The sequence below is a fragment of the Gloeophyllum trabeum genome (assembly GCF_000344685.1).
Source record: "Gloeophyllum trabeum ATCC 11539 unplaced genomic scaffold GLOTRscaffold_00003, whole genome shotgun sequence".
Lineage (NCBI taxonomy): Eukaryota > Fungi > Basidiomycota > Agaricomycetes > Gloeophyllales > Gloeophyllaceae > Gloeophyllum > Gloeophyllum trabeum.
In genome coordinates this window covers 2,247,998-2,266,907 of record NW_006920412.1, presented here as the reverse complement: position 1 = coordinate 2,266,907, position 18,910 = coordinate 2,247,998, and the positions used below count along the sequence as shown (strand labels likewise).

Here is an 18,910-nt window from a genome sequence, read left to right as displayed (position 1 = left end):
CCAGGGCGCGGCGTCGCGGGCACGGAGACAGATTCGGACTCGACCACGGAGCTCCCTCGCTCCCCGCGTTCGATGAAGACGGAGGAGCCCCGGTCTTTCGTGTCCGCTGCTACTGAGCTGCCCCGCTCCTTCGTGTCGACCATCGCCGACCCACCTCGTTCTGCTTTCTTCTTCTTCGTCCCAGCCGCAGCCGTCTTCGCCTTCTTCTTCGGGGGCTTCTTGTCCGCTGCTCGGTCTCTGTCGGTCTGCTCAGGCTCCATCTGTCGGCGCTCCCACTCGAGCTTCGCAGCCTCCTCCTCGAGCTTGTCCAGCTCCCACTGCTCCTGCATGAACTCCGCGTACCGCTCACAAACGGGCCGCCACTTGAGCCTCCCGCACTTACCGTCCCCCGCGCCAGTGAGCAACGCGTCGATATCCGGCGGCGGTTCAAAGTCGAAATTTGGACCGGGGTTGATACGCACGCGCGCGTCGTTGAATAGAGATATCATGGGGTAGTAGCCGGTCGTGCCGTCGTCGAACGTGTTCTCCCAGTGCACCTTCGGCCCGCCTTCGCGCTCGCGTTCCCTGTCCTTCTCGCGTTTCTTCTTGCCCTTCTCCTGGTGCGGCTTGAGCGGGAGGTAAGAGAGGAGGTCCTGGAAGGCGGTACCCTGGCATTCGCCGTTCACGAAGAACGCGATGCGCGAGGAAGGACCGAGGGTTGGGAGTGGGCGGAGGGGCGGCGGCTGGGTTTGTTTCGACGAGGGCCCAGGGGTTGCGCTGGGTGCCTTTGATTTGGATCCCGGGTGCGAGGGGAGGTTCTTGACTGTAGCGGATTTCTTGGACGGGGAGGTAGGGTGATTCGAGGGGATTGAGCTGGTGGGGTTCGAGGAGGCGTTGGGGTCGGCATCGGCAGTCGTGTTCGCCGAGGTCTTGCCGTCCATGAGGGCCATCATTTCCTTCGAGACGGCGTACTCGAGACTCTCGAAGTACTCTTGGCCCTTGACCTCGATGGCGATCCGCTCGCGCTTGATGTGCGCGGGGTCCATCGGGTCTTTCGGGTCGGGCTTGCGCCGCGGGGGGAGGGAGATGTACATACCGATTACGTCCCCTGTGCCAAAGGGCCGACCGTACGGCCGAGGACGGCTTAAGTGCACTTTGTCACCAGTGAGGTCGCGCACGGCGTAGGAGTACCCGTCCAAGCCCACTGGCGCGTTGATGGGCGCCTCGCGGCGGCCCCAGCCCAGGCGGACGTGCGCGCCCTGGTGGCGGGTGCTGCCGGGCGGCTTCGTGCCGCCGCCACAGTCGATCTTGACTTCCATGTACCACTTGCCCTCGCGAAGGGGCGCGTTACAGCGGGCGCTGCGGTAGCCCTTGTCACCGAGCAATCCTAAGCCGTCCTGGGTGACCTTGATGGCCTGCGAGCGGTCCTCCCATGAGACGCGGAAGTGTGTGGGCGCGGACTCGATGGTGGTGCAGGGAAGGATGGAGCCAGGCGGAGAGATGCCTGCAGGGATATAGCGGAAGCCGAGGTGGTTGTAGGCGGGGCAGTCGGTGCTGTTGTAGACGTGGCCATCGATGTCGGCGAAGGGGGTGAGGATGGGGTGGCGGGAGATGGAGAGGCGCGGGCGGTTGGCGAGGGCGTGGCGCGAGGAGAGGACGGCGTGGGTGTCCGGTTTGGCGCCGTCGGCGGGGGCGGTCCCGGCGAGGTCGGGCGTGGACGCGTTGTGGACGGCCTGCTTGCGCTTGCGCGGGTTGGCGGGCGCGGGCTGCGGCGGGGGGAGCGGCGACTCGTCGCGTTTGGGCGAGGATCCGGCGAACATGGCAGACTGAGACTTCAACCGGTGGCAAAGGTAAATGAAGCCACCCGTGCCAACGGTACCCCTAACCCTAACACCAGATCACATCCCGTATCTGGCCACGCGCACCTCGCACTGTCGACCGCCACCATGACCGCCCTCAGGTACGCGTTCTTGCCATGCTCGCGTTTGTCGTCTAATTCGTCCACGCAGACGCATACAGAAGGTCACTTGTTTTGTATCTTACTTTGGCAATTCTGACTAGTCGTCCAGGAATTGACGGACCTGAATAACAAGCCGATCAAGGTCTATCCTCGTTCCTGCTACAATCTCCGAGAGATCTGTCGCCCCATTCCAGGCCTTCTCTAACGTGTTGATACTTGACTTTAGGATCTTACAGTTGAGCCAAAGGAGGACAACCTCTTCGAATGGAACTGTGCGATCAAGGCTTCTGTGCGTCCTGTCTCGTGACTGCCCTCGGACCCATGTGTTGATCCTGGTGTTCTCCATACGCCCAGCCCGATAGCCCCTACAAAGGCGGCACGTTCCGCTTCAAAGTTGTGATCCCTCCTACTTTTCCTTTCAAACCGCCGACTGTAAGCGGTATCTCTCCTCCCCTTCTCACCCGCGTGACTGCACATTACCTATAATCGCCGCTTGTTTACGTCTATTAACACTTAGGTAACATTCTTGACAAAGGTGTATCACCCCGGAATTAACGATGAAGGGCATATATGCGTGCCTATCCTGCGTGATGAGGTGCGCATTCATCTATACGCGTCCTCACTTCGTTTTCCGTGACCAGACCCGAGCCTGGGTGTCAACTTATACGTGGTGAACATCCAAGTGGCCGAGCATGAGCCACCGTTTCCCTTTTCTGTTTGGATGAACACGGCTAGACGTATACCACTAACACTTACCGCCTTGCAGTGGAAGCCTGCGATCACAATGTCCACAGGCACGTCCCCTCGGCGCTCTGTCCTAGACTGTCTTTGATAACGTCTCCGTGATATCAGTCCTCTCCGTTGTACAGGAGAAGCTGAACAACCCGAGCCCTGATGATCCATTCGAGCCCGACGTCGCTGCTGTAAGTACAACGCGCCCTTCTCACCAGATCGTCCGCGCGCCTAATGAGCTGTATGTAGCAACTCAAGAATGAGAAGCCGAAGTTCCTCGAGACTGCGAAAGAGTGGACTAAGAAGTACGCCCCCCCTGCACTATTGACATCAGGCATTCATTCAACTGTCCACTTCTAGGTATGCGACTTAGTTACTTCCTATGTGGATGGTCAGGAAGGAACAGAGAAGAAGTATCAATGAGCTGTATATTGTATGATCCGGCATATCATTAAGGGATAAAATTTTGCATGGAATCTCTTCGGGGCGACCCCACCCTCTTGCAGGAGACGACATAACGGCCGTCTACTGCAAGTAGGTCTCAGTCAGCTACCCATGGGAAGCCGCTCTCTCGGTCTTACGGGCATGCGTGAGATGGTAATGTAGGTAGGTTCAAACCTCAAAAACAAAACTGAGTCCGTCTAGACGCCAGCCGCTAAACATTTCAAAGCTAGGGCGAGGCTGCCTCGTGCGCCGATAATCTGGAACAGGACCATTCCCGGGACGTCTCGCAATGAGCTGCTGCTCGATAAAGGTTACCACTTCGCGCTGGGCCTAGAGCTCTGCAGCGCGCCTTAATATCAAAGCTTTGCCATAAGTAATAGGCATGACGAGATGTACTCATGTTACTTCACGATGTCAGGGATAGCAAGACTCATCGAGGTACAGTTTGTCAGTTACCCGCCTTTCAGCCTACCTGATCGGACAATGAACTCGCCCTGGAGCAGACGCTTTCACGACCAATAGGAGCAGCTCTTGTGTCGTAAAGTCTAGACACACCGTGTGTTTAGGTCCTCGTAGCCTATCAGACAACGGTACGAGCCTCATGTTAGCAGCCATCAATGACGCGCGGTGCGCATTCGAATCTCGGGTTTTCGTGAATTCATTTCGGCATTATTTCATCATCGATTTTCGGAGTCCGGGGAAATGACGAGAAGCGGAGGCGGCGGGAGAAGTGCGCCTTTAGATGCAGGTTGTTGCTCGCTGAGATCGTGCCAAAATCTTTGGTAGGCCGAAACAAGCCGAAAATGGCATATACGCTCGAGAATGTGCATGGGATCTAGAGAGATCATACGATGCCGTCTTTTCGCCGGACCGTCGCAAGAAAATGTCTGGGTTTCTGTCATAAACAGAGATGGATGACAACACGAGATTGCGGTGTTGCGTGTGAAGAAGGGAGGTACCATGGCCCTTTCAAGTAAACTTGGGCGGGGGCCTCGGTCGTGTGAGACGATCTGCAAGGGGCTGGTGGATTTTGCTCCAGGTGGATAGCCGTGAGCAGCACCCCAAATACCATCTTTGTGCCCAGAACAGTGAGATGGGCCGAGAGAGAGCAACGAGTTTGCCTACAAATGATGACGGGTGGCGTGGACAGCCAGGCAGGCCAGCCGTCTAGTTAAGAATTAACTTGCAGAACCATAGGACCATCTGGAGCGTAATATACTGCAGCAGGGCTCCTATGACCTGCTTGTTATGACAACCATTGCAAATACAAGGCGCAACATTAGGCAGTGGTAACTCACGAAGAAGCTTTAGGACAAGTCATCGGCCGCAATGCTTGGGCTGAAGACGCGTATTTGGGTGTCCTACTGAAAGAGTGATGGGCGGACTAACTGAATACTCAAGAGCTTGAACGAACGTTCGTTCTACCACTGGTTCCCAGAGGGCGCTTCATAAGAATGGGCAAGGACAGCGTGAGTGCGCATCCTGGTAGGCAACTACCGGGTAAATCTCAGCAAAGGACAGGTAGGGGCCGTTAATTGTCCACGAAAAAATAGCTTGAGCCATGCTGCAGAGAGCTTATCACGACAGAATCGCCGATATAAAATCGTGTGTGACGGCCATCCACGGCTCGGATGCCGCTTCTCAGTGCCACCAGGTCTAGGAGATAATTGCGCAAGGACGAGCGGTGCACAGACAGTACGACCCAGTGATTTTGCTATCGAACTTCGCGTGGCAAGACCGCGCCTCCCTTCAAGCACAAGTTCGAGACTGCAATAATCCCGGGGAAGAATCGCCAGAAGGTCGGTACTCGGTCCCGTAAGACGTTAGACTTGCTCCGCGTTATAGTACGTTTTCAACCAGAGTGTGGATGGACTTTGGGGTATAAATATTCCTGAACCCTAAGTCTGAGGGAGACTGAGGTGACGACTACCTGCAAATCAGTTCATGCACATGCACACGGAGATCTAGACATGTCGGATTTGAGGCCACTGTGTGCGCATTTTGGAAACAGATAGCCTGAGCCTAGGCCTAGACAGACTAGAGCGGGGAGCCACAATTCGTTGCGGTTGCCTTGTTCTGTGAATTGGCCAGTGTATCTCCTGCGCTTGAAGCAAGATAGGATGAAGCTCATTTCTCTGTCGGTTTCTAGGATAAGGTCCTAGGCGACAGACGTTAGGTCATGTTTCAAGGACAGTAGAAAATTTGTAGACACAGTACCAGTTGAGGCCAAGCTCGCCACCAAATAATCTCAAGGTACATAAGGGTGTACCAGGAAAGGAAACTAGTAGGGCCGTATTTGTGCCTGTATTTCACGCAAGCTTGTTGAGACCGTGATCATCATAGGCGGCTGCACCTGCACCTGCACGAAGACTGGCGACCACTTGACCGACCCAGCTACATCCTCTCGTTACTCTGTATACCCATTTCCTCTCGGACTCGAGATTCTAATCAGAAAATAATAGCCAGCGACTGCCAAAGGCTCGGTCTATACATAATAGGATTTGATCTTCTTCGGTCCTGGGACGCCAACTCGTGTACACCACGTTGTCTCTCGTCGCACTCGGAATCTTATCGAAACTCCTCTCTACCCTGGCGTGACTTTTCCAGCACAAGGCGCTGCGATAAACGTGTTGTCGGTGAGGACGCTGAACCCATATCCGGGGAAACAGGGAAAGGAAGTGACAGGATGAATCGCTTCCGGTGCGTGATACGCGAGTTCGTTCAAGTAACATAAGTCACTGATTATTGTCGGCATTATAATCCGACACCGACTACTCCTTTTACCATCTGCGCGACTACCTTATAGGAAGAGGTCGGACGTGAAACGCAGCCAGGTTCCAGAGTCCCTGAGGGCTCTGTCACAGGTGTCATACCAATCTCAGGCGCCTTCTGAGCAGTCAGAGGGTATCACCTTGCCTGGCTTACCTCCTGAAAGCGATTTCCGAACGTCTCTCATCCTGCCCGAGTAAGAGTTATACGCCCTTTAAGATACCAGAGTTCACGCACTGACTTTGATTGAAGTCTCACTCGACGGTTTTCTCTCCTGAGGACATCTTCTGGGAATCCCTTGTCATTGGACGAGTTACGCAGTCGCATCGCTGAACACAGGGCGAGAGGCGCCGAAAACCAGCTCACCGAGGAGCAAGAGGATATGATATTAGAGACCCTCAGGTTGCGCATCAAATATGGCTCGTCTTCTACGCGAGATGCGAATAGCTCTGCTGACTCTATGGCTGAAGCCTCATCTGACCTTGGAGACGGCAGGCAATCCATGCGTTCCACAACCACCATGAATTCCGGCTCTGTACAGTACTCCCCGTCTTCCCCGCATTCTAGCGGGCGACCTGGCAAGAGATATAGCAACAATATCTTCGGCTCTTCTCGTCTTAGAGATTATGGATACCGCCGAAGCGTATCTTCCCAGCGGAGCATAGGCAGCGGTCGCAGTGCAGTTTCTGCGACGGCAACAGACACATCTGGCAGTGGGAATATATCCTCTGGATGGAGGGGCGAGGGCCAGGGCTCGTTGTACTCCGACAGCTTAAGGCCGGTAACTCCAGAGAACAGAGGCACCGCGTCAGCGTCCACTTCTGTTACTTCCAGCCCTAATGAGAAGACGCCACTTGCTCGTTCTGTTACATTGAATCCGGGTACGTCCACGGAGGAGAGCTCAGCTTCATCCCAAGGGTCGACTGCGTCAGAACGGCGACCTTCCAGAGCGTTCTCTCCTGTTGAGCTTGTCCATATGTCTATCGCTCTAGAGGATGTTATACGCGAGATGGAGGAAGAAGCTGAAGACGAGATTGTAATGCCCCGCACCCCGGTTGCCCCGTCCGCAGTCTTAGAAAAAGGCTCTAGCCCTAGCAAGGTGAGTTTCCAACGCTGCATCATTTTTGTAGCCGTAACCCACGTGTCCGCTGTGCTTGACCACATCAGTCCGAGCATGTTCGTCATCTGTCTCACTCCTCCAGAGAAGCGCCAGCGACTGCTGTTTCTTCCGACAAGGCTGTTGCTCCCTTGGACTTTGAGTCCCAGCGTGGTTCTCCTTCTCTTTATTCACGGACAGGAGCAACATCTCCGAGGCTCCCTGGTTATGTCCCTGGGATGCCACGGCCTATGACCCCTCGCGATACAGGACTGGACTCAGATGACCAGGGTCGGTCACATTCCACGACTCCCCGTGCAACTTCGCCGTTGCAGTCAGGATATGTCGAGCGAGCGCCAACTGGCATGTCGTCCAACTTCTCCACAGGAATTGTAAGGAGGGATTCGAGCGCATCCACTCGGCCCCATCGGGTAGGTTCTCCGCTCGGAGGGACGTCCTTGTTTACAGCTAGGAGCATAAATGGACGGTTCACTCCTGAGGATAGGGTAAGGAAGGGCGAAGACTCGTTTGGCCAGCAGGCTACCAACGGTGACGCCGCGCAAAGTAGGAGACCGGCTTCGCCTTTCTTAGGTAACTCCTATCAGCGAAATGCACCGTCGTCGCGCCCTGGTACTCCATCAAATATTCGTTGGAATACGGCATCGAGCTCTTCGATTTCCAGTGTGCCCCGAGCCAACGGGGCAAATGGCAGCATATCTGGACATAGTAGATCTGACAGTGTTATGAGTGGCACAGATACCAACACCGACATCCATGGTAACCTCGAGAGATCGAAGTCCACTAGTCGATCTCTTCGGTCGCCCGCTCTCCCTGATTCTCCTCTGCTTGACAATGGCAATACGAGTATCATGTCGCGCTTTGATGGCACGTCACCCCTAGATGTCAATAGACCACCTTCTTCCATCGCCGGTGATCTAGGTTCCCCCATTTTGATGGCGAGTCGCCCAGTACGTTCTCCTACGCCCACTCAAAACAGTGCTCGATCTCCTACGCCGGGTGCGGGCGCCGATCACGACGTCGTGTATCGCAATGGTGGGGTTCGGTCTGTCGGACGAAGTCAACCTTCCTCTCCCTTCTCGCCTAATGGCCTCGTGTTCTCACCAATTGCGAATTCTTCACACTCGTCCCTTGAATCAGCAGGTTCGAGCTATCATTCATGGGACGAGGAAGGCAAGCAAGATCGTGTCTACGGCCTCTTCAAGGATCTCGACCCCGAGCAACCTCCGTGGCATGAGTTAGACAGTACCAACACCGATTCTGCGGCTCTAGGGAATAACGCGGACGACGACTGGGATCCGGAGGATATTATACGCCGCTATGCTGGCTTGACCAAGGCTGACTTTGCCGCGATCCAGGATAAGTTAGTGAGAGCTGCTTTCTTTAAGACGACGACGCCAGAGAGCAGGCCGCCTTCATTGAGACGGCGAAGGCCGTCTACCTCGCATTCACTCCACGCTGCGGAACCTAGGGTAAGTTCCTCTATCGCACTTAGTAGCAGTTTAGTTAACATTAACTCTGCGTTGCCCTTAGGCCACCAGTCCTGCCCCACAAGCACCCCCTCCAACGAACCAATCGCCTCGCTCGTCCAATCCAGACAATTTTGCGAAAGCGAATGCTCTTCTCAACTCTGTCATCGATAGTATACAGTCGCCCCGGTTGAACGCGGCTGATCACGACAAAGCTGAGAGTCCAAGAGAAGAACCCAAGGCAGAGTCTTCGCCGCTGCTCGAGCCGTCTTCTCCGTCTAGTCCTCGTCGACGCAGAAAAGATCTTGATGATGTCCTATTTGGTTCGCAGGAACGTGACGAGTTCTCGAGCGCAGCTGTTCTTGCGCCTTCGTATCTTGACGCCGAGGTTCCCGCCGCTTCACTAGGTCCATCTATCGCTACTCCTGATGTCATTTCAGTCGATGATACCACACCGACGTCCGTTATCGACATGGTGGCACAGGCTGAATCTGAATCACGTGCTGTTGTCACTCCGCTATCTCCAAAAAGTCCTTTACTTGTGGATCCTGTAGAGCTGGCCAAGGATGTACAGCGGCGAGCCGAGGAAGCAACCGCGGCTTTGCGTAAGATACCCTCCAACTCCAAATTGCGCGAGTCTCGAAAACGCATCAATCCAAACCAGATTTCTTCCCCTCAGCTGGTTATGGCTTCCACAAGTGTGGATGCCATTCCCCTCCCTAGTCCATCACCCGTTGCGGGCCACGCACAAGCTGCGAATACATCCAAGATTGGACAACGGATACGCAGGATACGCGGTACATTCCGACAGAGACCGCCGGCACTAAATGGCGAGGAAGTCACACCATTCCCTCTGGATCTCAAGCCCAACCAATCGCCGCCTGCTCGAGATGATCAAGCTCTTCAGCACGAAGTACCGAGCATGCAGCTGCCACTGAGTGCTGTAGATGCCCCTAACGTCAAAGTGACGTTGCCTAGTCCTCCTGCATCAGCACCCGGATTCAGAGGACTGATATCGCGGTGGCGTAAACCGCGCAACGCCGACTTCTTGCCCGAACAAGAAAGGTCGGGTCCGGTTGCGTATACCTCGGCAGGCGCATCTTCCGTCACGCTCCCCCCCGGCGAGCGCAATACTGCTGCTCAAATATATTCGGCTCCGGCTCATCATACAGAATTCCCGACCGTGCCTTCATTAGACCATGATTCGCCCTCCAAACTCACTCCGTCAGGTGCGACAGATCAGTCGAACTCTTCGATGATGGCGGCAACGCCGTCAGATCAAGATGAGAAGGCTTTGAAGCAGCTCTTCGATGCTGCCTCTAACTTGGGCCTAGATCAGGAGGCGCTGAGCGATCTACTTGTCCGTTCTACTTCTACATCGTCACGTCCTTCGACGTCCAGGATAACCAGAAACACTTCTCACGCTCAGAGCATCCGTAGTCAGAAGCCTTCGACTTGGGATAGAGCGCGCTCCCCGATGCAATCCGATGGCAGACCCAGTCTAGACAGTTTCTTCGCTCGGCCCGCTGAGAACGTAGCACGAAAGCTGTCTTTGCGAAATCGTACTGAGGCCAAGGACAATGAGACGCAGCGCAGAGACGCCGAGGAGAAGCTGCCAGCCAATGCCATCGTACGAAGAACCATCATCATGCCGTCCGATACTAGAGCCTCTGCGATTGACTGGAGCCTCTTGACACGCAAGACTTCGAAACGACAGCGGCCCACCAGCACTACCTCAGCGCAATCAAATCGTTCGGTTCATGACCGCGCCCCGACGCCGCCGCCACCAAAGTCTCCGGCGACCCGACGGTTCTCTAACGAAGCATCTCCTCCTGTACCTCAGCTACCTTCGACCGGTTCGGCGACGAGACCTGATGGCAATCTTCAAGTGCCGCTGTCCAGCTTTGCCGCGCCATTGGAGAAGTCAAGCTCTGCCTATGACTCTTTGTAGGTTGTGATAAATACGATGTTACATTTCACCACTGAAGTTTCTTCCAGGTATGATATGTACGCGAGTGAGGGTAAAGCCCCCTTAGCCCAGGCTGCGGGTTCGCATGAGAGGGATACATTACCCGGAGTTGATTCTGAACGACCGTCGACTACTGAGCCACCTCCCGCCATCGAAGTAGTGGAGATGGCAAATGGAGAGACCATATGGTTTGTTACCTTGATATAAGACTACATCTTTTGGATTTCTTACGATGGGAACGTCAGGTCGATCGTGAATGGCTTACGTGACGATGATGGCGAGTCGATATACGCCAGTCGAGCGAGCTTCCTGTCAGAATACTCTCTACATGACTCAAGTCAGGACGGAATGCAAGTGTTCTTCAAAGAGCACGGAAGGAAATCTTCCAAGGGTAGCAACACGTCCTACCTTTCTCATAAGAAATCCCCGCTCGCTCAAAACCGTCCAGAGACTAAAGTAAGCTCTTCGCAACTTCGTCCATTTGGGTCATATGCTCATATACTGCTAGGTTTTCTACAGTTCTCCGGCGCAGATTGGGCGTTTGATCGAGAACCTGTCTGAAGGTTTGGATGCCGGCTCGTTCAATTTCGCATCTCGTGGGCACGATCATTCCGAGGCTGAGACAAGTTTGTCCGTGGAGGCTAGATTGGAGCAGATGCTTGGCTCGATGGGACACAGTTCGTGATCATTTACTCTGCTGACTTTATTTTTGGTCATCTTCACGGAGATCTTGCCTCCATCTACCCTGTGTCTAGTACAACGTTATGCAGTCCGCAGGGACAACCGGGATACATTGGTATATTACTTAAACGTGTAATGTCTGGGACTAACGAAACATAGAGAATGTCAGTAATAAATTATCATAATCCCTGGAGATCAAGCCAGCGGTTCAATGACAGTGCAAGCAATGAGTCGAGCAATAGGACGTCGTCGTCGAATGTGTATTGCATGTAAGCATATGAGGGACCTATCGGCGTCCACTGAACAAAGCGCCGGTAAATCCCAATGGGTACAGGCTGGACCTCCGGCTGTGGGTGGAGAGCTAACAACTTGTGGCATTTCGTAGGTCAATTGCGAGGGTACATAACTGGGTCTCGACGTACATCGTAGGCGTTTGAGCCATTGCCGGGCTTTCTCCAAGCGTACCGTCCACCACGGCTTGATTCAAATACTCGCGACCCACTGTACACGACAGAGGGGTTCAGCCAGATAGGTAGGACGTGCATGGGTGGTGCTTACGGCGGCGTAAACGGTAAATTGGTCATAACAAGGCGCCCCATAGGGATCTGACGGTCGCCGATGATGGTGGCTGAACCAGGATGGCTTGTTCCCGTCCATTCGAAGAAAGCGACCATATCCCCGTTCCCCTTGGTGACCTACGCAAACAATTGACTGCTGCAGCTCGGAGGGAAATTTCCACAGAATCACATACTGCTGTACGCGCATTGCCCATGAAGATGTCTGGGGTGTCGAAACGAAAGAATATGGGTTTCGTATCCTCACCGATCACGATACACCCGTTCCGTGGGTCATCGCGTCCGGTAAAATACAGCTTGTAGACAGGCTGAGACATCATAGACAGTAAAGACAGTTCATGTATAAGCAAACATGGGCGAACTCTAACATGTCCTTGATATGTAACGGCCTCTGCGGCAGGATGCCTCGCTCCCGTGATTGGGGCTAGCTCGTGCACGCCTGGGAAGCAACAGATATCGATGAGCGCTTACAAGGGCACCCTGTTAAGAAGCACTGATAATGATAGTGTATGTGGCGCAGAGAAAGAGCGTTCAAGTGCCCAAGGCCACATTACGCTGGACGGTAGACGAACACATACCACTGCTGATCGCGAAGGCGTTCAGCTGTCGTAAAGGTAAAAACAGGCATTTTCCGGTGCTAAAAGCCATGTTGTAGACAGAACCTTATCTGACCTTGTAACTTCCCAGCCGTCCTCTCGGTTCCGCACCACGTGGGGAAATTTGTTCATCCAGTCCTTGCACATGAGCGCCTTGTTCAATTGCAATGTGTAGCAACAGACAACAAACGATATAGACGAACGCAACCCAGCATATCCCGACCGCCCTTCAAGATGGGGAGTTCACCTTCCAGAGGGGGCGCTTGCGCATTTTCCGGGTGACGTGAACTGTACTTCCACCCGCAGGGCTGGCCCCGAAAGCAAGAACTACCGTCTCTTCTGCTCCGGATCCACGAGCAACACCCCGTTTCCTCAGATCAATGGCTTCTTTAGCGAACTTAAATCTCGCTTGGTCGGATCCTAGGCCACAATTACCATGTCAGTGTGATCCTTGCTCCGATTTTGCCAGGACCGTCTCACCAATCTGGAATTGCGGAGCTTCGACAGCAGCCTTGAACAGATCAAAGGGGACACGGGAGAATATGTGCAGCAGTGTATCCCGGCCCGTCTTGCTCTGGTCCGCTTGGGTGGGCGAGCTTGTGGCACTGATGCCAAGAGTGTTCGGCAGGGTTACGACAAGGAAGTTGAAGACGTCTTCACGTAACCTCTGCGCGTACAGTCCGAATATTGAGGCGGGAGGAGGTATGTCCACAGGTGTGGACACGCCAGACACCGAGGGTGAAGGCATAGTGTCGACGAAACTGACCCAGTCGTTTATGGTGTCAACGGTGATGGATTGTCGACAGACCTCGTAGGCATATGAGCAAAGGTCGTCCATACCCCCGAGTAAGCAACCGGCGGCAAGGACACCCCGCGCGTTTTCTGGTCGAATTAGATCGAGGGAAACAGAAGAATAGAGGTAGCCGAGAGCTAGACGAGAGCATGTAAGTACGATCAGGATTTATGACTGTCTGCGGCTCTTTCACACCTATCGCGAAACCCTGAGCAGCAGGAATGTCAATGACCGTCTCAAGAGATTTCAACGGGCCTAAGGGCGTGTGGCTCACCTCTTGAGTCACTTCAGGCTCGTGTTCTAGATTAACGTAGATTGCGTGTGGAGTTGTCTGAGGTGATGTCGACATGAGATGCGCCAAGTAGGGTGATCTTGATAGTATAATGGCGTGTAGTCGGTAGACATGCCCGCCAACGTGCTGAAGAAAACTCGAGTCAGATTTGATACAGAAGTCTATCTCAGTATACCGACTAGGAACGTGTCGGCATAGTTCTAGAGGAAAAGATCGTCAGTATGCGTCGCATGGTGATTTGTGAAGCAGAACACGCACGCCAGATTGGAACCCGGAATGGTATAGGTGCCGTATTATTTCATCGTTGTGTGCTTGGAAGGGATTTCTGTCATATCCCCGATGAGCGTCTCCTCGCACAGCGCACAGCTGCCCATCCGACAAGACTACCAGACACGCACTGTTGTGAATACCCATTCATAGGCTGGGTGTCAAAGGACGTGGAACCCGCGGAGTCTCCGTTTGAATCGTGATATGGTCCGTTGGCGAGGCCGGCGTGGCCATTGACGGACGGCGGCGCGGACGGCTGGGGCGAGAGAGCGGTGTTCATGATGTACTAGAGAAAGCACTAGGTATTACAAGTAATTTTGTGAGGATGGCATGGACTGGAACAAGTGCGGGGAAATGAAGTCGGGCGACAATTGGAGAGGCGCCAAAGGTCACGCAGGTTCGAAAGCTGCCGTCACAGTTGCCGTATACGCTCACCACCTTCTCCGTCTACAGCTTTGTCTCCCGCTTCGCGGACGGCGGACAGGTCTTCGGCCATGGGCTGGATAGGCGCAGGATTTGGCGACCTGCCTGTGGAGCTCGTCCAGGGCGTAATAGAGGAAACGCATCTTAGCGACTGCTTGGCTCTCGCCCAAGTGTCCAAGCTGTTAAACGCCGTCTCGACGCGTCGCGTGTATCGTAACTTGGATCTCAAGTCGCCTGATGTCTTGGTCAAAGCATGCAGATCACTTATAAGCAGTCCTCTCGCCGCACAGTCTGTCAAGAGGCTGTCTGTAACCTCGATGTGAGTGCTCTGAAGATCGTCTCCCATATGTAAGCATGTTTTATCTTTTGTGGTCACAGGGGCCCAAATATGCGCTTCAAATCTTTCTATGATCTTTTACAGAATGCTCTGTGCCGTTGCTCGAATGTTACGTCCCTTGCTATCTCCAGCGAGCGTCACGAGTACGGTCTTCTGCTGCGGAAGTGCGCCTTCCCTGACCTGGAGACATTTGCCTATCTGAATCTTGATCCGGAAGCTGTTGCTTTCTTGCGTCGCCATCCCAGCATAAGGCACCTACGCATCGCTCTTGATCCTTCGTACCATGTAGTCCCACCTGCACTCACCCCCATCACCTTGCCGGCGCTGTCCACTTTGACATCGCGCAGTTCGACGTTCCCGGTCATTGTCCCAACTTCTCCGGTCGAGTATGTTAACATCTTATGGGAGAGAGCAGATGCCGCCCATATGGATGATGTTTTGCAAGCATTGGCACGCTCGCCGAAGCCAATCGTAGCCTTCACTACATCACTTCGATTCTGGTCTTCCGATATCCTGCATTCAGTCGCGACACATTTACGCGAAATTCAGTTCTTCCACGTTGTAAATAATGCATTCATCCAGATATCTCCTGATGGTGCATATGAGGTACGCGGCCTGTTGCATTTTGCGCGAAGCCCGTGGTTAGAGTCATGACGTTCCAGGCGTTTGTCGACACTCTGAAAGACGTGCTTCCCGGGTTCAAGCGGCTGCAGGGTATTTCGCTTGCTCACGTCGGCCACGACTTGGACGACGAGCCGACCCTCGACACTATGAACGAGGACTACCGGCTCGCAAACGACCTGGGCAAAGCCTGCCCAACGCTGACCATGTGCTCATTCACCAGTGAGTACGGTGAACCTGAAGTCAGGGTTGTCAAGTAATGATCCTGGTTCTCAGCCAATGTTGCCTGGCGCCGCCACCGCTGGGGTCTCTGGATGCCCAGTCCGCGACACCCCGTGTCACAGGACTGGTTCCGAGACTTTCTGCTGTACAGGAGCGACCCTTTACTCACCCTTATAGCTGAGAAACTAGAGGAATTCCGAGCCGATGCACAAGATAGAGTGGAGCAGGACCTTTTAGATGTCATACAAACCTTGAGGTTGTTGCGTGAGGATCACGACTTAAGGGACCTCTCAAGCATAGAAGATGAGGAAGGGAGCTCATATAGCAGCGGTAAGTGCCTTTTACTAGGGTGTGGGTTGTACGACAGGCAAAATAAACGACGTGGATTACCAAGACGATACAGATGATGAAACGGACGCGCGTATCGAGCAGGAAGCCCCTCGGGCGTTCAGCGTCCCTATACGTGCGTTTATTCCTACCTCCGCCTTCTTTCACGACCTGAAATGTCATTTCAGTCTAGGTGCTCTCCGCCTTATCATTATACCTTAACCCGCGGTTGTATAGACCTGATCACCTAATAATATTACATTACCATTCATCCTGTGTGGCTTTGTTCCGGGATGTCGACGCGCTCATGCACATAGGACCCGTCCCAGAGAAACCTCAAATCCCGATAAAGGACCATGGTTCCGCCGATTTATTCCAGAGGTTCCAGATATTGTGCCTTCCTTGTCCATCCCGGTCCGTACCAGCCCATACCGGCCCATGTTCTGCACGTATCCCGCTGGACGTCATCGCGTCTCGCATGATTCACGGACCCTCATCGCTCCGGTAATGCTAGACTACTGCATGCGCAGGTACGGGAAGCCGCCTCGGAACAGTGCGCAAGTCCGAAGCTTCGACGTCATCACATGTCCTCTGCCAGGCACCTATTCGACCACACTCTTTCCTTGCCATTCCTCTAGCTTCCCAGCCTACGTTACGGTCGTACGCCGCTGCGGCCTGCCCGGTGGCTGCATGTTGCGCGATCCATCTTCGACGGTTCTCACCTGCTTTCACACCACCTCACGAAGTCCCGTACACCAAGTACTGAACCGTATGTCTCTGCTCTTCGGGCATCATCTCCATGGTCGTCGGGTACGTTCTCTATGCTCATGCGGACAAAGGAGTCCATCAGATTAGTCTTCAGGCCCTTCTGCTTTGCGAGCGGACCGCATATAGGGGCATATTCCGGCGGAGGGGAGACATATTGTGGCAGAGCTTCGGCTAATGGCCTTCGAGCGTTCTCATATTCCAAATCACGGTCTGGACCTGCGTCCCCGTCATGTCCGCTGGATTCTTGCAAGGTGTCATAGCCCTGATCATGATCATCGCCGAGCTGAACTCGGAGCTGTTGAAATGCATGCAGATGAGATACTGAGAACTTCTCAGGCGGGGAAGCTGATGCTTGCGGGGGTGGGGGAAAGTCTACTTACCATGTGCGAGCGGTCGGACGCAAAATTATCTAGGTACGTTTGGGCAGGTATGACTCGGAAGAGACTGGATCGGGTCGTTCGATCAGATATGGCATGCACTAAGTCAAACATTCCATGGTGTTCTCGTACCTTTGGTATTCTGTGGGGAGCTCGTCGCCCGAAGGGAATGTTCCTGCGATATAGTCTAACGTGCGCTTTAGGGTCTCATCCTTGTGGAACACGAGAGTCCATGCCTTTCGCTGTGCATGGTCTGGGGAGCTGCGTATCGAAATCATAAACCCATGATGCAGCATCCTCTTCATCGTGGCTCCGATCCATACGATCTATCTTGGCAGGACGAGGCCGAAGGACGAGAATGACGTGGTAGTCCCATACCACTATTCCCTCGCGAGCAGTCTGGTTCCACAGCGCTACCTATGAGATTGCAGGGCGTTAGGGCTTGGCGAGACGCGCTCTCAGGATGTATTCAGTGCGCACCGTCTTCCTTGGATTCGAGATGAAAATCACGAACGTTTCCCATCTATCTTTAACATCGTTACGTCCTTCAAAGTTTGCTGCAAGCAAGTATATGTTCTCTTCGCAATAGCAGCGCGTATACACGCTATCACAAGGCAGTGCCGGTGGTCGAGGAGGTCGAGGCAGGCCTGACGTAGGCATATACATATTATGATTAGGGCGATAGAAGGTGATGGTACAGTGTTAAGGTGCGTACGCTATCGGGGAATGGTAAGCAGAACATGAAGACGGGGATGTGGGAACAGCAAAACAGTGAGGATAAGGTATACGATGCATCATGCAAAAAAGTCCCAAGAATGTGAATCCGACATGCCATACAAGTACAGTTTTTGCCACTTCTGAACACTCAGCGGACTGAGTTCATTTTGACATCCATCTCTCCGGATCCCCGCGTCGCCCCGCACTCTTGCGACATAAGCTTGCTCCAATTTGGAGCATAGACGATCTTCTTGCTTCTTCGACTTCATTTCCGTCATTAAGTGGTGGCGATGGCTCTGAAAGGACAAGACTGGATCAACATCTATGGAGACGATAAGAACGGAAGAGACTGGAACTCACGATGTCATCGCGCGGGTATACCAAGGGAATCACATGCGCCCGACTCAGTGCTTCGCCTTTGCGTCACTGCTCTTCATCGACATCGTTGGCGGCGTCGACGGCTCCGAGCCGAAGCTAAAGCCATGCACGGGTTTTTTCTTGAGGAGTATGTCTCCTAGGTCTGGTGATGAACGCTCCGGACGGAACGGGACGAAGATGGGCTGCTGGCGCAGGGTGGACGAGCCAGATGACCCGGGGCTATTGGCGCGGCGCGGTCTGGGCGCGTGGACTGTGGTCTGGGACGAGGGGGGCGACGAGGAGGGCGACACGGGTGCTGCTGCTGATGGGACGAGCATCGACGGCGTCGGGATGGGGGCAGGGTAGCCCGACGGCTGCGGTGGCTTGGGGGCGAGACCCTTGTTGCTGGTGAATGGGTGGACAGCGAAGGGGTCGAAGGAGGCGAGGACGGGGTGCGACATGGTGGGCAGGCGGGGGACTTGTCGAGGAGGTGAGACAGAAGTGCAGGTAAGGTCGGCCTTTTGTATGGCTCCGGTGCCGGTCAGGGCTATAGGATCTGGCTATAGCAGTACATTTTGTATCACCTCTTATAGTTTCGCGACCTCCCGCTCAAGAATGATTGTTCCGGGAAACAGCCGCGGTTCTGACGAATTCAGGGTGTCTAGCATGAAACCTAATTACAGCAGTCCAACGGAGGACCTCGGAATGTTGCACCCCTTCTCCGCATGTCTTTCTTGACATTTTACTGGTCCCTTCCCCGCCATAGATCGTTACATAAGGTATAGAAGGAAATCAGCGCCCCGCGATCGTGCTACCCTGTAACCGAGGGTAGAAACAGCATACCGGGAAGCCGACTTGTGGCAGATGACTTGCTGCTCGTCTGGCATCGTAGGAAAACAATTGCCACGCTCCGCACAACGTAAAGGGTTGCAATCAAATCTCAATCCACTTGTTCGCCACCAGCACGTAGATCTGCCCCCGGAAGAGGAAATAGTGAGAAGCACGCACTAGTGGAGCTGAAGTGTATACAAGATACGATGCCCCGAACATCACAAGTCCCAAATGCTCCTACACCCCCGAAGTCACAGGCTCGCAAGCCACGGCTTCTTAGGCGCAAGAGG

The 18,910-nt window shown here is 54.0% G+C and overlaps 6 protein-coding genes across 6 annotated transcripts; 1 reads left to right on the top strand and 5 right to left on the bottom strand.

Moving 5' to 3' along the window:
- Window positions 1-296: 296 nt before the first annotated feature.
- GLOTRDRAFT_72819 (uncharacterized protein) lies at window positions 297-1,799 on the bottom strand (the record flags this gene model as incomplete). Its single annotated transcript, XM_007865409.1, has 1 exon — window positions 297-1,799. A coding segment is annotated over one exon (1,503 nt), but the record flags the coding sequence as incomplete, so codon positions are not given.
- A 118-nt stretch (window positions 1,800-1,917) lies between these two features.
- Window positions 1,918-11,323, top strand: GLOTRDRAFT_137137 (uncharacterized protein). The gene is made up of 16 exons (XM_007865408.1): window positions 1,918-1,939; window positions 1,989-2,001; window positions 2,049-2,081; window positions 2,166-2,228; window positions 2,294-2,371; window positions 2,457-2,534; window positions 2,706-2,733; window positions 2,792-2,862; window positions 2,921-2,976; window positions 5,922-6,080; window positions 6,137-6,983; window positions 7,052-8,470; window positions 8,532-10,414; window positions 10,466-10,624; window positions 10,682-10,892; window positions 10,945-11,323. Exons 1-16 carry the CDS (start codon window positions 1,926-1,928, stop codon window positions 11,119-11,121), a joined length of 5,289 nt encoding a protein of 1,762 aa, XP_007863599.1. The 5' UTR covers window positions 1,918-1,925; the 3' UTR covers window positions 11,122-11,323.
- Window positions 11,297-12,009, bottom strand: GLOTRDRAFT_35791 (uncharacterized protein; the record flags this gene model as incomplete). Its single annotated transcript, XM_007864665.1, has 4 exons — window positions 11,297-11,452; window positions 11,525-11,618; window positions 11,676-11,812; window positions 11,869-12,009. The coding sequence occupies 4 exons, from the start codon at window positions 12,007-12,009 to the stop codon at window positions 11,297-11,299; spliced, it is 528 nt and encodes a 175-aa protein (XP_007862856.1).
- Window positions 12,010-12,414: 405 nt separating this feature from the next.
- On the bottom strand, window positions 12,415-14,035 carry GLOTRDRAFT_57377 (uncharacterized protein). The gene is made up of 7 exons (XM_007864871.1): window positions 13,772-14,035; window positions 13,632-13,698; window positions 13,553-13,573; window positions 13,356-13,499; window positions 13,277-13,289; window positions 12,769-13,218; window positions 12,415-12,708 (listed from the first exon to the last, which is right to left on the bottom strand). The coding sequence occupies exons 1-7, from the start codon at window positions 13,918-13,920 to the stop codon at window positions 12,518-12,520; spliced, it is 1,035 nt and encodes a 344-aa protein (XP_007863062.1). The 5' UTR covers window positions 13,921-14,035; the 3' UTR covers window positions 12,415-12,517.
- A 1,348-nt stretch (window positions 14,036-15,383) lies between these two features.
- On the bottom strand, window positions 15,384-17,381 carry GLOTRDRAFT_114844 (uncharacterized protein; the record flags this gene model as incomplete). The annotated part of the gene is made up of 7 exons (XM_007865407.1): window positions 15,384-15,559; window positions 16,327-16,365; window positions 16,402-16,528; window positions 16,719-16,782; window positions 16,848-16,902; window positions 16,952-17,132; window positions 17,196-17,381. 7 exons carry the CDS (start codon window positions 17,379-17,381, stop codon window positions 15,534-15,536), a joined length of 678 nt encoding a protein of 225 aa, XP_007863598.1. The 3' UTR covers window positions 15,384-15,533.
- GLOTRDRAFT_110188 (uncharacterized protein) lies at window positions 17,345-18,348 on the bottom strand. The gene is made up of 2 exons (XM_007865406.1): window positions 17,793-18,348; window positions 17,345-17,728 (listed from the first exon to the last, which is right to left on the bottom strand). The coding sequence occupies exon 1, from the start codon at window positions 18,248-18,250 to the stop codon at window positions 17,837-17,839; it is 414 nt and encodes a 137-aa protein (XP_007863597.1). The 5' UTR covers window positions 18,251-18,348; the 3' UTR covers window positions 17,345-17,728; window positions 17,793-17,836.
- Between the last annotated feature and the right edge of the window lie 562 nt (window positions 18,349-18,910).

What these genes read in the sequence shown, in the direction of transcription:
- GLOTRDRAFT_57377 (XM_007864871.1), bottom strand. Translation starts at nt 13,920, where the DNA reads ATGAACACCGCTCTCTCGCCCCAGCCGTCCGCGCCGCCGTCCGTCAAT. An exon ending in ATGAATGGGTATTCACAACA is followed by an intron (nt 13,699 to 13,771) that starts GTGCGTGTCTGG and finishes GGGATATGACAG; the next exon opens with AAATCCCTTCCAAGCACACA. An exon ending in ATTCCGGGTTCCAATCTGGC is followed by an intron (nt 13,574 to 13,631) that starts GTGCGTGTTCTG and finishes CTTTTCCTCTAG; the next exon opens with AACTATGCCGACACGTTCCT.
- GLOTRDRAFT_137137 (XM_007865408.1), top strand. An exon ending in TGAATAACAAGCCGATCAAG is followed by an intron (nt 2,082 to 2,165) that starts GTCTATCCTCGT and finishes ACTTGACTTTAG; the next exon opens with GATCTTACAGTTGAGCCAAA. An exon ending in GCGAAAGAGTGGACTAAGAA is followed by an intron (nt 2,977 to 5,921) that starts GTACGCCCCCCC and finishes ACTACCTTATAG; the next exon opens with GAAGAGGTCGGACGTGAAAC.
- GLOTRDRAFT_110188 (XM_007865406.1), bottom strand. Translation starts at nt 18,250, where the DNA reads ATGTCGCACCCCGTCCTCGCCTCCTTCGACCCCTTCGCTGTCCACCCA.